This window comes from Cololabis saira, chromosome 8, assembly GCF_033807715.1.
Source record: "Cololabis saira isolate AMF1-May2022 chromosome 8, fColSai1.1, whole genome shotgun sequence".
In the NCBI taxonomy this organism is placed as follows: Eukaryota; Metazoa; Chordata; class Actinopteri; order Beloniformes; family Belonidae; genus Cololabis; species Cololabis saira.
This window is the reverse complement of record NC_084594.1, coordinates 11,731,204-11,749,696: the sequence shown is the minus strand read 5'-3', so window position 1 is coordinate 11,749,696 and position 18,493 is coordinate 11,731,204. Positions and strand designations below refer to the sequence as shown.

Sequence of the window (18,493 nt, the reverse complement as noted above, 5' to 3'; positions counted from 1 at the left end):
GCGATGGAAAAACGTCTGGTTTCCTGCTGCATGTTAAGTGGTTTGTGTTCCCCCTCCTCTCCGTGCAGCCTGTAGCTGCAGCCTGCTACTGTACCGACCCCCCCACCCCCCGTCGAGCGGTAGCAGGCTCGAGGAAGTGACAGACAACCGACGGCAGGTGAGTGAGGGAATAGAAAAAATAGCACGTGCTCACTCATTTCACAACTACTAATCCACGGTAGGGCTGGGCGATATATCGAGATTTTAATATATATCGATATATTTTCCAACGCGATATGGTACGAGACAATATCGTTTATATCGATTTCTAAAAAAAAAAAAAAAAAAATTTTTTAATGATTTTGATATAGCTTATTTTGTGACAAATTGACTTGAATGTTTTATTTGAGATTTGCACAAATGTTTTGTTATTTGCACAACTGTCAACCTCAGTGGAAAAGTCTGCCTGTTACTGTCTACATTGTATTAATTGTACAGTGTATTTTAATTTAATTGTTATGCAGGAAAGGGATATTTGTTTTATTTTATTCAAGAAGCATTTTTATTCTATATATGCAGGCAGTTTATTTTTATTTCATTTGTTTTATACATTTGGATATTGTGCTGACCTCTGTTAATAAAGGAACCTGTGTGACATTTGGCACGAGGCTTTGTATTAAAACTGACTGTTTTTTTAAGGGGTCAGAAAAAATGAAGCTAATAGAGATGCTATGCTATAATGCTTTGGGGGAAACCCCAATTAAGGCACAGAAAAAATATCGAGATATATATTGAGTATCGCCATTTAGCTAGAAAATATCGAGATATGACTTTTGGTCCATATCGCCCAGCTCTAATCCACGGGCAAAAGATGCAGTCTTTAATTACAGTACGTCTCCACTGAACAATGAAAAGCAGCCATTGCTGTTGCTCCGTACTGATGTTTATCCATAACTTTCCTTCACAAACCACTTCACCCTCGGAGATTTAGATGCAGAGTCTAATTTGTGCAACGGAGGATCTGTTGAGGGGCGAATGTACATCTTTACTACCTCACGCACGTCCTGACAAGGAACTCAATCCCGTGATTTGTAAGTGGGTCTCTCCACTGAAAAGCATTTACAATATTCACTTTAGATAACATATGATTCCAGGCCCCAGGAGAGGATGGCTTTCTTAGAAATGCTTTGTTAGCACTCTCCCCCTCGATAAATGATTTAGGACACGGGGCCAGAAACATCAATACAATCTCTGTTGTAATTAAAAAAAAAAGGAAAAAGGTGTGCACCAACAATATTACACGGCTTTCACTTTGGCCCTCTCTCTCTCTCTCTCTCTCTCTCTCTCTCTCTCTCTCTCTCTCTCTCTCTCTCTCTCTCTCTCTCTCTCGCTCTCCGTGCCTCTCCCCCTCCCCCCTAACTCACCCTCTCTTTCCTTTCAATGAGCCCCGGAGCACCGAAGAGATAATTCAAACAGAACTTGCATGGAGTGAAACATGAAAAAGGAGGAAATTAAATTCTCTCTTTTTGCTCCATTGTTCTTTCATTTTCTCTCCTTTGTTAACATAAATGCACAAAAGCAAGGCATGCTAGATTCCAATTATGATTTTCACAATACTAAAAGATTTTTTTTACGTTTCAAAAAAAAAAATGAAAGAGATGTTTCACAAACAATGTGGAATGACTCCTCTTGTACTTTGTCAAAGTCAAAGTGCCGCAAGCGCTGCAACTTCAATAAAGTTAATCTTTTTCTCTTTATAAGTGTCCTCGTGAAGACTTATATAATAAAAAAAAAAATGGAGAAAAAAATGAGACTTTTATGTCCTTTACTGGGAAAGATATGGAAAAAAGGGAAAATTACAAAAATATTTTAATCATCATACTTTTATCACCTTGCCCTAATGGGCTTTTTTTCCAGCAAAAACAGATGTGAAGCAGCATTTTATCAAGAGAGCACCTTTCGATCTTCAGATGCATAAGGTGGTTGGTTGGCCTATCAACTGCTGCAAACTGCCTTCAGGTGCTACAAGAGTCGTATCACACAAATCACAGAGTCACTGATGGACTGATGGTCAGTTTGTGCTGGGCGGTCTGATGTGGAAGTAGGAACCTGTCAGTCTGTTGAAGAGGATGTGAAGTTACAAGGTGGGTTATCTTGTTTCCTAGCTATGATTTAAGCCGAGGTGAAGACACTTCAGATCATAGGGTCAACAAACGAAGTACTTCTCAAAACTCCTTATTTCGTCTGATAATCTCTGGAGAACCTTGTAGGAGGAAAGCTCTGCCTTAGCAACATTCAAGATGTCATTAGGTTATGAATGAGTGGGAGTGTGTGTGTGTGTGTGTTTTTTTTTTGGGGGGGGGGTTGTAGGTGGGGGGCAAAAGAGGCGAGTCTTACCCCAGTAGAGGGCAGTCTCTTGCCGTCGGGGTTTGGGCGCATGGGCAGGGAACTGTAGAGCCTCACACCTCGATCTGCAGCAGCGTATCTTGTCTGGAGAGAGAAAAAGGAAAAGTTTAAAAAAACAAATTTTCTGACTTTTACCGAGAAACGCCTCAAAACGCTGCAGTGAAACCACGACAGTCATACTCAGAGTGAATGAATGAAGTTTATTCAGTCATTGCAACACAAAACACCAAAAAAACATTGTGCACAGCATTAACTTTTCATACAAAACCAAAAAAATGTGTTGAACAATAACTGAAAAGGCATAGGCAGAAGCAAACTGCTTATAAAAGCCTATCCTATAGTACCAACTTTCTATTTTTGGCTACCAACCTCCAGAAAACCAAAAAGAGAATAGAAAAGCAAAGAAACAACAAAAGGCAAAGAAACAATAGAAAAGCAAAGAAACATTAACAGATGGTCAATTGCACTTATAAGCTTCAAAAATAGCTTTACAAACAATTTTCTTAAATACAACAAAAGAATGACATGTTTTTAAATTTATGTTGGCATCATTCCAGAATTTAACTCCAACGATGGAGACACATCTCCTTTTCATACCTTTTTTAGCCATTTGTACTGTGAAATTAGATTCAACTGCTTCAGGTCCAAAGTTGAATCAAGCTCAACTTTACATTCTGTCATGAAAATTGCAGATTCATATACAATCGCTTTAGATGGTTTATGATCCTAGTATTGTTAGTTTTATGAGTCTCAAAGCCTGCACATTGGCTGCCATGTTCAATCACATCAGTTTATGGTGATGTACCGCGCATAATAAAAGCATTTAGATTGGCTCATCCAGCAACGTTAATGGCGGTAAGCTGCTGTGTTTGTTAACCAGGCTTCTACTCTGCTAGCTTTGTCTTTCTCTACCTTACACACCTGATAGTTGTGTAATATGTTCAAAGGCTGCCAGCTCATCCCAGGATGTCCACTAGGCCTGTGAAAAAATCGATTTTCCGATTCTAAATCGATTCTCATATTAATTCCTAAAAATCGATTCTTATGTCTAAAGATCGATTTTTTTTTTTTTTTTTTTTCATCATTTTCACCAGGTGAACTTTAATCCCAGTAGTCGGACACACAGTTTGTCATGACACTTCTGAAAAATGCCAGGGGCTTCATGGTAGGGCTGGGCGATATATTGACAAATTGACTTGAATGTTTTATTTGAGATTTGCACGAATGTTTTTTTATTTGCACAACTGTCAACCTCAGTGGAAAAGTCTGCCTGTTACTGTCTACATTGTATTAATTGCATAGTGTATTTTAATTTAATTGTTATGCAGGAAAGGGATATTTGTTTTATTTTATTCAAGAAGCATTTTTATTCTATATATGCAGGCAATTTATTTTTATTTCATTTGTTTTATACATTTTGATATTGTGCAGACCTGTGTGACATTTGGCACGAGGCTTTGTATTAAAACTGACTGTTTTTTTAAGGGTTTGCCTCAGAAAAAAATGAAGCTAACAGAGATGCTATGCTATAATGCTTTGGGGGAAACCCCAATTATGTCACAGAAAAAATATCGAGATATATCGAGTATCGCCATTCAGCTAGAAAATATCGAGATATGACTTTTGGTCCATATCGCCCAGCCCTAGTTTCAGCTGTAAAGTACTTGGGAGGGGAAGGATCCCTGGCAGCGAGAGACATGGCAGCTCAGTGGGGTCGACACCGTGACCCACGGTGCCTCCCAGGATTTGTTTCAAATCTCATCGTCTTTATCAAACTCTTTGTCTTTTATCTCTCTCCTCACTTCCCTCCCAACTGTTAGCGCCTCCAAGCACCTCTGTGACACCTTGATATTCTGTCATTCTCACATTAGCAGCACTTCTTTTCAAGAGTTTTCACGCCGTTTCAGTCACCTCCATCTGCAGAACCTCGGCGCCGTAGCACGTCCACATGTCTGGCTTAACGTTGCAAAGAGGCCTTTTAAAGCAAGCACTTTAATGCATGCTGTAAAATGACAAGATAAAACGTTCATTCATATTAAGAAATGATTACTTTCAGACAGCTTTTTCCACACTTGATCAATAAAATCTGCTAATAAGGATTTGATTGGTTTGCTAAAGGGAGAGAAAACACAATGCTTAGAACTTACAACAATGATCACATTGTTTCTAATTAGGGCTGGGGATCGATTCAAATGTCAAGAATCGATTCGATTCCGATTCTTAAGATTCAGAAACGATTATCAAGATTTGATTCGATTCGATTCCGATATTGATTTGGGTTAGTGTTATTAAAACTGTTTTTTGAGCTGTTGCATGAATTATATGACTGTAGTTATGCAAAATATTACTACTAGTATTATATTGAGATTAAACAGCAAGTATTGGCAGCTAATGATGCTGTAAGGACCAATCAGCTCCCAGAATGCTGATAGAACTGCTTTCAGAAACATCATGTGGGTCAGAATTATCAAACAGATCCAGGGAGGAAACAGAGACGGATGAAATCGCTTTTATTTTTTCCCACATTCCGTTTTTATTTGTTCCATTTTCGGTCTATTTTGGTTTTAAATTTTTGAGCATTTGGTTTTTAGCATTTTTTGCCAATGTAACCCCAAGACAGTATATAAAGTAATGAAATATAGACAATTTATGCAATTATAACCTAACACTTTAATGTTTTCATACCTTTAAACATATTTAAAGGCAAAAACATGGCACCAGTTATTCTCGTGTCCAACAAAACATTCCTTTTTTGGGGATAAAAAAAAATAAATAACCAAAAGTTGTAATTTAGTGATGAAAAAAAAAAAACATAAATAAATAAGAAAACAAAAAAAAAAAAAAAATCGATCTTTAGACATATGAATCGATTTTTAGGAATTAATATGAGAATGGATTTAGAATTGGGAAATCAATTTTTTCAACACAGGCCTATTTCTAATGTGCATTACTCTCATTTTACCATTATGACACCTTACAAAATGCACACCAAAAGACAAAGACGTGCATATATCCACACATTCACAAAGGGCGGGGCTTCTGAATACAAAATGTAACTACAGTATGTACGGAGTGTGAGAACACCCCCTAACCAACCATAACTTCCCCCACGCCGTTCACCTCTGCTCAGTCACACAATGCAGACGCACACACATCCAGGGCACAAACAAACACCTCAGGCTGTACGGGAGGATGACATAAACACACAGCTGCTGTGTTTATGGCTCTAAATGCAGAGTGATTACATGCTAAGTGTAATCGACACGGTGATGTATGGAAAAGGCTTGTTTAAGATACCATGCCTGCAACAAAGCCAGGAAATAGCCATTTCAAAACACATACTTCAAATCCAACAAGTAACATCCTTTATAGATTAAGGTCCTGTTGAAGTTTGCAGGAGTAAAGCAAGTTGTCCGTCTTGTCAGTGCAGCTTTAGATGACGCAGCATTGTTAGTGAAAACAATGTACTTTCCTCAACTACCAAAAATGTTTATAACTTTTCTTACAGAAACTTGAATCTGGGTTAAAAAAATCTGATTTGTAACTTATGTCTACGGTCTTAAACACATCCAGGCTAACTTTTTTTTTTCCTTCCCCAGCCTTGCAGAGGAGCTACTGTACACTAACTCCATCTCTCCCTGGTGATTTTTTTTTTTTTTTTTTCCCTTTCGAGGCTTGTTAGGGAGCTTGCCAGACTTGCAGTTAAATGAATGCCTTGCAGAATAGCTGCTTGAAGGAGCCTCCGTAAGTGAATGTTTGATATTTCTCCTGTGTGCCAGGCTAATCTGGCCCCGTGGCGTGCCATTACAGGGCTAATAACATCTGTCTGTGGCCTGGAAGGGACACAAACCGGCTTGGCTTTGCTAACTGGCCCTGACAGAGTCATTAGGGGTGCTGGCACCCACCACAGCGACAGCCAAACTCCTCACATTTCCTTGCTGGCTCACAACAATTTGCAAGTGCAATAAGCATTGTTCGCTACACTTGTTCTCTGACACCTCTCTTTTGTTTTCTAGTCCACCCTTGACACCTCTCCTTCAGGTTTTGGTTGGCTTTTGGTTTCTATGTTGTTTCTATCAAAACTACAAGCTCCCAGTCAAAGAGCAGAAAGGAAAGTTCACTCATTTTCTTCGTTCGGTTGCAATCTCAGGAAATTATTTACAATAAACACAGTGATTAATGAGTGGCCGGCTCACGTGTTTTCTAACTAACTTCAGTGATCTGCAGCAGGACAATGCAGCGACACACCAGGAAGAGGCTGGCATCCTCTGAACTTTGTGTCAGCTACTGTATCTGGGCCTATTTCAGAAAAAGAGGGACTTCCCCAGGCAGACAGCAAAAGCAAACATTGTCCCGTCAGCCAGCAGGTCCAAGCCAATCCGTGCAAGCAGAAAGAGCAGAAGAAAAAAAAACCCACAAAAGAGCCAATGAGAGTTGTGTAGATGTAGAGACATTAACAATAGAGGGAGGGGTGTACATTCTCGCTCCACTCCGGCCATGTAACAACCTTTCATGTCTCTGTGGAGACTTACACATTTACCTAAGTTTCAAACGGCTGGAAGAAGAGGGTTTTAAATGTTCCAAACTACAGAAACTAACTAAAGTATTTACCAACACATTTTTATGACCAATACCAAATGATTCATTAGTGTTAACCATCAAGGTTTCAGAAAAACAATCAGTTAGATCATTTCTAGAATCCAGCACAGCACACCACAGCTATGCTCCAAATCCAACACTTACGCACAGTCACTGTTTTGCTGTTTTGGCTAAAGTGCATTTGCACTGACAATCGCGGACACTACAGTTACACAGATGTTGCAGTCAAAACGATCAAACTGATCCCAAATTAATCGCCATCTTGTCAAGCTATCAGAAGTGGTGGGATGCTCGTTTGTTATGTTTTTGATCGAAAGGTACAGAGTTTACAACTTTAATCTCATGAAAAAAGGGTTGAGGTTAAGACGTGGGACAAGAACATTGAAGTTGAAGAAAAGTCAACTTAAATGTCACACCCACAGAAAGAACTTTACCGTCATCATTTCTATCGAGAAGACTAGTTTTAAATTGGGCTTGCGCTCTTTTTCGTTACTAAAGGATTTTCATTATTTTTTTCAGCATATTTCGGTTGTTTCGCTAACATACAGGACTGTCTCAGAAAATTAGAATATTGTGATAAAGTTTTTCTGTAATGCAATTAAAAAAACAAAAATGTCATACATTCTGGATTAATTACAAATCAACTGAAATATTGCAAGCCTTTTATTATTTTAATATAGCTGATTATGGCTTACAGTTTAAGATTAAGATTCCCAGAATATTCTAATTTTTTGAGATAGTATATTTGAGTTTTCTTAAGCTGTAAGCCATGATCAGCAATATTAAAATAATAAAGGGCTTGCAATATTTCAGTTGATTTGTAATTAATCCAGAATGTATGACATTTTTGCATTACAGAAAATAAAGGACTTTATCACAATATTCTAATTTTCATAGCCAGTCCTGTATGTGTGAATGGTATGGCGTTAGTGTTTTTAGACAATGTTTTCTGATCTTATTCTCGAGAACAATGCCACATTCCCGAGTTTGACGTCCTATTGAAAGCTTCTGGAAAATTTCCATAAATGTAATGGAAATTTTCTGTCTCTTTTCAATCCTATATGTAAACATGCAAGCTTATGAGAAAAAGGAAATTGTAGAACATTGTTTCCTTTTGTAAACCTGAGTTAGACTTTTCACAGTTTCATTAAGGAATTGGTAAAATTGACTTATTCTTTTCTTTAAATTAAAAATATACACATGGAGTTTATCCTTTCCATGAGAAATAATTCACTGCTTACACGTTCTCATCACATAAAGAAATGATAGGCCATGTTTTTATGAGTCGAAAATGAGTCCTGGAAAGAAATATGTTTTTATTACGGTCAACAATCCGAGACCTCGGGCTCCATTCTATAGTAAACATCAATTATCCCCACAGTATATTTTCTACAATTCAAACACTTACTAAAATCACAGCAGGCACTGCAACACATTTTCTCATAAGATATAAACACTGGCTGACCCTCTTTTTTTCTTTTTTCTAAACAGGCTGGGCTGTTGGGGCGCTGTAAAGCCAGAGGCGCAGCTGTGAGGGTATAGTTACCTGTAATGTTAGCTGTTGCATGTTATATTATTTACGCAGATCTGGACTTAATGGAACACATGTGCGTCTGAAACCGACATTCTTCCCAGATTAGCTGAAAGGCAGCACAGATCACACACAAGCGATGAGAGGAATGCAGGGCCTAGACAGGCTGGAAGGGAAACACTATCACTCATCCATGGTATACAGTGCTCTCAATGTATGCACACACACACAGACACATAATCACCCATGTATACACAATATGTATTTATATATTATGGCAACAGTTCTCCATGCCCTTAATGGCACACAATAAAAAATGCATGCATACTAACGTTGGAAAATTGTTAAAGAGCATTTCACATATTCCAAATCCCCATTCAAGTCTTTCCAGGATCCACTTCTTTTTAAAGTGATTACATTTTTTTCTGATATTCTACGGATAAAACCCACAAACTCTGCTACACAAACATGATATGAGTTGATTTTCTTGCTGCGGTAAGGAGTCAATAACAAACTATGAATCACTTTTTTCAGTGGTTTATACAGACTTTAGTTTGTAGCAAACACAGCTGTGCAGTGCAAATCACTTTGTGTATTGCATTGTGATGAATCACTTTCCTTTGTGCACATGTTGCAATGAATGTAAAGTAATTTCATCTGACAAGAGCTGATACATGATATTCTATAAGGCTTTGCGTCTGTGACTTTCCCATTAAACTCTGGCATCTTGTTACAAAATAAAAAAGAACAATAAAAGACAAAAATATATTAAGGTTTAAGAAGGTAGTGTGTGTGTGTGTACATATATATGTGTGTGTGTGTATATATATATATATATATATATATATATATATATATATATATATATATATATATATATATATATATATATATATATGTATATATATATATATATATATGTATATATATATATGTATTATGTATATGTGTGTCTATGTGTGTATATATACCTTATTTTCCGCACTAAAATATAAAATCCTTAATTTTTCTCAAAAACCGTCAGTGTGCCCTATAATCAGGTGCACCTTATGTATGAATGTTGTTGTGCTTGCTGACCTCGAACCAATTTTATGTGGAACACTGCGCCACTTTGGTAAGCGACGAAGCCGCTCCGCCTGACTGATTGTCGGACCGTTCCCAGCTGACACTGGGGTGTTGTATTAACGTCGGTCCTTGGTTGGATACGGGTTGCAACGTCAGACACTGTGAGATAACTAATTATATAGTGCTGGCAAGCAAACATCATCCAACATCTAGTGAATGTCACCATAATATAATTAAATTTCAAGCCAATGTTAGGTTTTTGGCCTAAAGCCAACGTTCAAATCTATATCATAATCCAATTATAATCAAATGTTGGGATAAAACATTGTTCCAACTTCGCACTAACTGCAGGTGACCGCTATCACTGGCAACGATGAATCAATCAGTGTACATAGTACTACGCTTATTTACACCACTTTTTATTTGTGGATTTGTGGAAGACGAATGATTCAAAATGCAAGTGTATTTTTCTGTATTAGTTACAACTGAATGATATTCTGAGTTATTGTGAATGAGTTGAATAAAGTTCGACTGTTTTGTTTCGCTTTATTAATGTTTTATCATGCGCCTTATGTATGAAAATAGCCCCGTTTGTTGATATTGCGCCTTATAGTGTGCCTTATGGTCCACAAAATATGGGGTGTGTATGTATGTATATATATATATATATATATATATATATATACACGTGTAATATGTGCAAAACAATCCTCCTAAAATGTCATGGAGACATCTTGTTTTTTCTAGACTCCTTAACTTTATGTAACCAACTCTTCTTTGCAAGGACTTGGCAGGGATTAATTCACATCTTTTGATTTCAATTTATCCCCAGTATCTCTGCTACCATCTGTGAGGTCTGGTGTATAGACCTGGAGGGCTGTTTATTTCAAAGGGAGGCATGCATTTAAAACATACCAGAAACTAAACCATATAATAGAAACATTCATGATATACGGCTCACGGTGCTGGCACAGAAACGTGTAGAAGCACGTCGTTACATTCTGCATGTCCTATGTATCTGCTCACTGAAAATGCTTTCTGTTTTCCATGAAGTCTGAGTTCTACATGGGTCACAAATCAGCAGCTATGTTGCATTCCATTTAACAGCATGTAAGTATTTTATATGTATTTCAAATGAAGCCAGGGAACACCTGCCTCACCTGCCTGCTGATCCCACCACTGGGAACGTCCAAACAACACCTGCATTTGAACTGCAGCTATTTATACATGTACAACCGCAGATTTCCTGTAAACATATTAGTTTGTATGTACATACATGCATAACCCTGATTATATAATAATCATTTCTGTTCAGATGTTTTGCCGTCAGATATCCCCTGTTCTTTTGTCCTCTTATGTTTGCCTCTATCCTCTGCACTGCCTACACCCTTCCTCTTGTTGCTGCATTTTGTGTTTACATTTCTCTGATAGTTTCTGTTCCATTAGTCAACACAGATCACAGTTTACACTGGGGTGCAATACATCAGCTGGAGACACTGGGGCTAATCCGCAGTTCCCTCTCTCTATCTGTATATTTGCTTGTGCAATCATCTGTCTTGCTATATGATACTTTTACTAATTTCCTGCTCTGTCTATGCACAGCTTTTAGGTATTTCGTGAAATAGCCGCTGCTGCATCAACCTGCGTCTGCAGATGTGGAACCCTGAAAAAGGTCCATGTGCAAGTTATTAACTGGAAATGTATCAATTTCTTTATTAAATACAGATTGCACAGGTTATGCATGAGTAGGAGCGTTGAGATGTCTGATGTTATGGTCCTTAAACTTTTACGACACTGTGCTGCTCTCATTCCTGTTCTGTCATTCTTTCCACTTCCTTCTGACTCAACTGTGATCGAAAGCAAATTCTGTATCTACTGCAGAGCAATGTAGGGTTTAGATGCATGATTTCAGGAGTGATAGAGAATTCAACAGCACCTCCTTAGGTTGCACCAGGGTTTAGACACAGCTGCCACCCAGAGACTGGATTACTGAGTTTATGTTACCTCTACACGCAAAAATATGGGATTCAAGTTGGAGTAGTTATCCAACAATATTTGGTTTCAGTCAGAGGTTACAGAAAGTTTACTAACCAAAACACGTGCTAAAAATTGAAAGTAAAATTTTTTATTTTACATTAGGGCTGGGCAATATATCGAGATTTTAATATATATCGATATATTTTCAAACGCGATATGGTACGAGACAATATCGTTTATATCGATTATTACATTTTTTTTTTTTTTATGATTTTGATATAGCTTATTTTGTGACAAATTGACTTGAATGTTTTATTTGAGATTTGCACAAATGTTTTGTTATTTGCACAACTTTCAACCTCAGTGGAAAAGTCTGCCTGTTACTGTCTACATTGTATTAATTGCACAGTGTATTTTAATTTAATTGTTATGCAGGAAAGGAATATTTGTTTTATTTTATTCAAGAAGCATTTTTATTCTATATATGCAGGCAGTTAATTTTTATTTCATTTGTTTTATACATTTTGATATTGTGCAGACCTCTGTTAATAAAGGAACCTGTGTGACATTTGACACGAGGCTTTGTATTAAAACTGACTGTTTTTTTAAGGGTTTGCCTCAGGAAAAAATGAAGCTAACAGAGATGCTATGCTATAATGCTTTGGGGGAAACCCCAATTATGGCATAGAAAAAATATCGATATATATCGAGTATCGCCATTTAGCTAGAAAATATCAAGATATGACTTTTGGTCCATATCGCCCAGCCCTATTTTACATCAAAGGACAAGTAATGAGTCTTCTTCCGCAGTACAACAAAGCTGAATGTAAAGATGAGCATTTTTTAATCATGTCTCTTATTTACATCAAAGGCAGAAAAGTGGGTTTACAGATCTTTTTCTTTTTTAATTCTTAGCCCCTCGGCAAGAATAGCATGTAGTTGATTAATTCCTATTGGCATAAAAGTGTTTTCTTCCATCACCTTTACTCCCACGCCCCTTGCATTACATTTGACACAAAAACAAGAAAGATGGAGATCATTAATAAGGTGTAGTCAAAGTTCTTGCGTCATCCAGTCCAGAAAAGAGAAACAAAACTCTTTTTTTTAATTTATTTAATCTTCCCTTTGTTTTTTTCTTTCACAACCCCCTCATTTTTTTTATAAGGTTGTTTCCCCGTAAACAAAACAAAACAACAGTACAAGTTGCCACGAGCAGCTGACGAGCGGAGGCAGCAGCTCTGCCTCGCTCTGGCCACAAGTCGTGTGCGAGAGGCAGAAAACAGATGGCTGGGAGAAGCTTTCGCTAATACAAAAACAGGGGATTTTCTCTTCTCTCTCTTTCTCTCTGCCTCTGTCTCGCTCTTTCTTTTTCAATGAGCTGCACACGCAAAGGCAAAGATTACTTTAATACAGACAGGAGCCGGGCAGAGTGATTCTTCAACAAATTGGGCTTTCTGAGCGGAGCACCGACTCTCAAATGTCAGGTGGCATCAATCATCTGGTTTAATGAGAAAATCTGTGACTTCTCCAGGTTCCCTTAATAAGACTGGGCTGAGATAATAAAATATCATATGCTACTGAGATAAACCTTCACTGTAATACTCCGATACCAATTGATCACCTTGCGGATTCCTGCTAGTTGGTCGGAAACCGTATATGCAACCAATATGGATGGGATGTCGAAAAACGTGAGAGAAAAGTCTAAAAATCACAACCACAACCACAGCGATTATCAATCATAGATGCAACTTCTTTAATGTAATTACCTGAGCTGCAGATGCTGCTACTATTTACATGTATGTCCCGCAATCTGATACATGAGGTTTGCTTTAGAGGAGATATTGTCGAAGCGAAAACCACACACACAGAAAGATGTAAAGGAACGGAGAGGCAGGGAGGATAGAGAAAGACGCTGCTGCAAATGGTAGAGCGCAGAAAGTAGAGGAAGCCAGAAAAGAGATGGAGATAGGGAGATAAAGGGATGGAGTTAGCTGAGAGTTGATATGCTGACTACAGGCGGTTGATTAGGTTTCAGAGAGCATTGTTACGGTGCTTTGAATTAATGCCTCCCAAAGAGTCCAATTGTGATTCTTGGGTTGTGCTGACAGAATATTTGACAGCCTAGAGTGAGCTGCTGATCTCAGCTGAATCCTGTGTGCACGTGTGTGTGTGTGTGTGTGCGCTCATGTGTGCACGTGGTTCATACCCAACAGCTTCATGCACCTACATTTCAGATATCTCTTTAAAAAAGAACCAGAAATGGAACTTGCTGCATGCATAAAATCTCAAATGACAGTTAACTAAGCACACGCATACAACCTTCACACGCAGGTAGATTAAACACGTTCACTTAATCAAGACAGAAAAGTCTGAACAATGCTTTTTAATGTGTTTTTTTTCTTCTTCTACTACTACTACTACTATTTCTTCTCTCCCCCTGTCTTCTTTTCTTCTTTTCCCTGCAGGAAACATGTTGTCCCTCTGGGCTGCTGAATAAACAAAAACACAGACAAGCCCAATGCTTCATTACAGCGACGGGAGAAAGAAAAAAAAGAGACACTCCATCAAAATAAAGCCGCTGCACACACTGCCGGTCCGTTCTGACAGCAGCCCAACATCAAGAAAAATCATTTGTGAAAAATGTAATCCACAAACTTGCAGATACTGCAAACATATTAATTGCCACGACTTAACGTCTCTAGATACCTGAACTATTTTAATTAACGAGATGAAATCTCTTTTTTTTCCTACTTTGCAATACATTGGCTTAATGCATTATTGTGTACCGATTGCTTAGCAACATGGACAGCAGCTCTATTCACATTAACCATTAGAAGTAGGACGGATGGACTTCTGCTGTGCAACTGCCGTTTTAAAACCTTGATTAAACGAGGTATAAAGAGCAACATGTGATCAATCTTAAACAGTCATGTCAGCCATTGAGTTTGTTTGTACAGTCTAATCTAAGGCATTTGAGTATTTTTGAAACAACATAAAAGTTGTTCCTTTATTTATTGCTCATTTATTTGCTTGTTTTGTTCTGAATTAACAACATGTGTTTTGTTTTTTATTGTTTTTGTTCTTCTGAATTAACAAGAAAAATGTTGACGAGGAGAAGAAATTAAATCCTCTCACTCCCTTGAATTATAAGGAGCTCTTCTGGAATAAAAAGCGTAGGGTAATTTCTATCATAAATCATGATATTGTAGCTAAAATTGAATCTTTAAACTGTAACTTTATCTATATTACTTAAACACAGGAGAATGTCTCGACTGGATTAAACGTAACAAGCGAGACATGTTGGCTTCTGATTAATTAGGGACTGAAGAGGAAGCAACAGTTTGTTTTATTGATGAAACGCATTGTTAAGTCACAAAAACAGAGCAGGACATATTGGTTTTTAACAAAATAAAATGTTTTATTAAACACTAATAAAAAGAATTCTTTGTTTTTAATTAAAGGAGCTTCTGAAAAAAAAGGCTTTTGCTTGAACAAATCATTATTAAAAATGGTCATTAACACTAGAAAATCCCTTTTAGTCCAAAATGATTCAGATTTAGATTTTGGATACGTTACATAGGTGACTCGCTGCACGGTATGAAACAACTGTGATGACCTCATTGGGACTTCAGTCAAGTCAAAGGCAGATATTTATAGTTTACATTATGTACCCTTCCTTTCTAACCCGGTTAAAGTGTCATTTTGCTAATTTAAGAACTTTTGCTCACCAAAGTTTCAAGATGTTTTTCTCAGAGTTTACTCTTTTTAATTTAGTTTACAGAGTGGCAGAAACCCAGGGTGACACCAGAAAACACGAGAGTGAGAAACTTAGATCCTTTTTTCTGAAAAACAAAGAAGTGGGGAGTTCATTATAACTGTATAAAGAGGAAAAAACGGGGGCAAAGAAAAAGAATTAGGAGACTCACAGCTAACCGAAGTGTATAATTGTAAAGTAGGCGTTAAGTTCGAGAGTGGATACTTCTCCTCTTCAAGCTATTCCTCTCCAAGCCTCCTCCTCATACCTCTACAGCAGCTCCTCTCTGCCTTGCTGTCTCCCCCTGCCTTTAGATCCGTCTCTCCATCTTGAGTGCTCTGTCTCACCCTAATTAGAAATTCCCCCTCCGACCAACTGAAATTGAATTGCCCATCATTTGCATAATGATAGCTCACCGGCCTGACGGCCGATTTACCATGAGATGAAATGTAGCAATCACTTAAGAGAGTGACCATGAGGGAGTCTGGGTAAGGGGGTGCATGAGGAGGAAAAAATAGGTGTGAGAAACGTGAGGATGATCGCAAAGATAGAGCGAAGGTAAAGAACCAGAGAGGCTGAAATCTGACAGGTATTTAGGTTACCGCCTCATACAGCAATATTGCTTTAGGGCAGACTTTGTCCTCAATACGACAGAAACTGGACACAACAAGGACACATAAGGACACTTACATGACAGTGTTCCTCTTAAATGGAAAACTTTATGGCTTTAATTATCACAGAATTGGAAAGAGTTCTTTTTTCTACAATCATTCAACCTTTTGTAAGTCTCTCATGCTGTCCTTGTCCAGGAAATATTTATTTACCTTAGATTTTTCTTACTGTTGAAAATCTGAAAATATAAACATCCCCCGTCTCCATAGTTACTTTTTTTTTTTTTTTTTAATTTCAGAACAGGATTAACATACTTAAAACTAAATAATAAATCTCAATGACCTCAGTTGTTGAAACAGGAATGAAGCTCCACACTATTTTTAGTTTCTTAAGTAGACGTTTGGCAAGTTCTGACTTTGTTCCTGCACAACATGAACTCTTGAGCCGCCCACAGTTTATAAGAAGTGGCCACATCATCAACCCCGCAGTTGTCACAGTGAACGCCCCAATCAGCCGAACCACCGCCTCCCCGTGTACAAATTACTGTAATCAATGATATGATAATCGCGCCGTTGTCTCCCCGCCTCCAGGTCATCAATCTCACACTCCGCTATAGGCTGGGAAATTTGATTAGTAAAAACTCCTGATAAATCTCGTGTCAGTGATGTCACATAACTACGGGCAAATCGAATAAAGAAGCGTGATCAGTGTTGGTAAAGTGACAGTGAAGAAGCACATGGTTGATGCTAATGCACATGGTGAGCTAACGGCTTCGCGCCGGGACAAAAGCTGCCATTGAGGGTCCTTTTTTTTATATTTATATAAAATGTGCTTATTCAAGGGGGAGTGAGTGGGCTGAGATTAAATTGTTTATAAGAGTCAGAGTGATCAGGCTGGAAGCTTCAGCGTGAATCTGATAAGGCTACAGCTTATTGTCTAACTTCCAGTCTCTAACCTGAGGAACCTCCCGCGGTACTTTCCACTCCTTAGCCATTAGCTCCACACATATATACGAACGCAGTGTGCAAATATGTATTTGTGTGGGACAGTTCTCGTGTGTTTGTGTGATTTTTTTTCCCCTTTTTTTTGGTTTCGTTCACAAGTTTTGACCTAATTAAAGTGCCCTGTCAAATGCTAAAGACACACAGAAGTGCACTTGCTCAAGAAGGCACACAGTGGTGGACTCATTTATTGAATTCTTCAATCTCTTCTTCCTCTGTCCATCTCTGCATAAGCGATCAGTGATCACATGTCGCATGTTAAAGTTGGCTGGCCCAGACAGGAGGGAGTTAAGTCCCTTATCTCTCCTCCCCAGAAGAAATTCCTACTAGAGGCCTCGCTCTGCTGGTTTCCTGCTTTCTTGCCCAATGCCCTATTTTTACTCATCGGGGCTCTAGAATACTAGGGCCAGCTTTTTCCTTGTCACTAACATATTTCCTGCCATTCTGACTCTGACATTTCTCCGCTCTGCACGCTTCGCTCAAATCACTCCCCCCCCCCTCACTTACGGGTCATGACTTTTCAGTCGCGGCTGTTCATATTCAAATGTACCTGCTGACACCGGAGCTGGCGGTTGGGCTTTTTTTTTTTTTTTTTCTTCCATTCACTGATTTTTTAACATCAGTTATCAGAAGATGTTCATTTCAGATCTTTCTGTCAGCTGTCAAAGACAATGAGCTGCACTTGGTTGAGGCTTACGGTGGACAAGCAGTTTCCTGTTATAGACTTGGGTTCCTCACTTTGGGGTTCTTGTAGGGCTGGGCGATATATCGAGATTTTAATATATATCGATATATTTTCAAACGCGATATGGTACGAGACAATATCGTTTATATCGATTTAAAAAATATATATATACCTGTATATATATTTTTTTTTTTAATGATTTTGATATAGCTTATTTTGTGACAAATTGACTTGAATGTTTTATTTGAGATTTGCACAAATGTTTTGTTATTTTGCACAATTGTCAACCTCAGTGGAAAAGTCTGCCTGTTTCTGTCTACATTGTATTAATTGCACAGTGTATTTTAATTTAATTGTTATGCAGGAAAGGGATATTTGTTTTATTTTATTCAAGAAGCATTTTTATTCTATATATGCAGGCAGTTTATTTTTATTTCATTTGTTTTATACATTTTGATATTGTGCAGACCTCTGTTAATAAAGGTACCTGTGTGACATTTGGCACGAGGCTTTGTATTAAAACTGACTGTTTTTTTAAGGGTTTGTCTCAGAAAAAAATGAAGCTAACAGAGATGCTATGCTATAATGCTTTGGGGGAAACCCCAATTTTGGCACAGAAAAAATATCGATATATATTGAGTATCGCCATTCAGCTAGAAAATATCGAGATATGACTTTTGGTCCATATCGCCCAGCCCTAGGTTCTTGTTTAAAATGATTTAATTATCTGTATTATCTTTGGCATCTTCAAATACGTTCTAGTAATTGATTTTTTACTACTTAAGATAAATCATCCATTACAACAGTGATATATTAACAACTTACAGGTATAATAACAATGTTGTATTCTGTTTATGGATTTTTTTTAAACATATTACATTTTG

The 18,493-nt window shown here is 37.8% G+C and overlaps 1 protein-coding gene across 3 annotated transcripts in view; it reads right to left on the bottom strand.

Moving 5' to 3' along the window:
* tox2 (TOX high mobility group box family member 2) overlaps positions 1-18,493 on the bottom strand; it is a 570,456-nt gene that overhangs the window by 526,800 nt on the left and 25,163 nt on the right. For all 3 annotated transcript variants that reach the window (XR_009782963.1, XM_061726771.1, XM_061726773.1), the window contains exon 2: positions 2,377-2,469. Coding sequence is in view for 2 of the 3 variants with exons in the window: in XM_061726771.1 (XP_061582755.1) it covers positions 2,377-2,469 (93 nt within the window). In the remaining variant the exon portion in view is untranslated. The remainder of the gene's footprint in view (positions 1-2,376; positions 2,470-18,493) is intronic.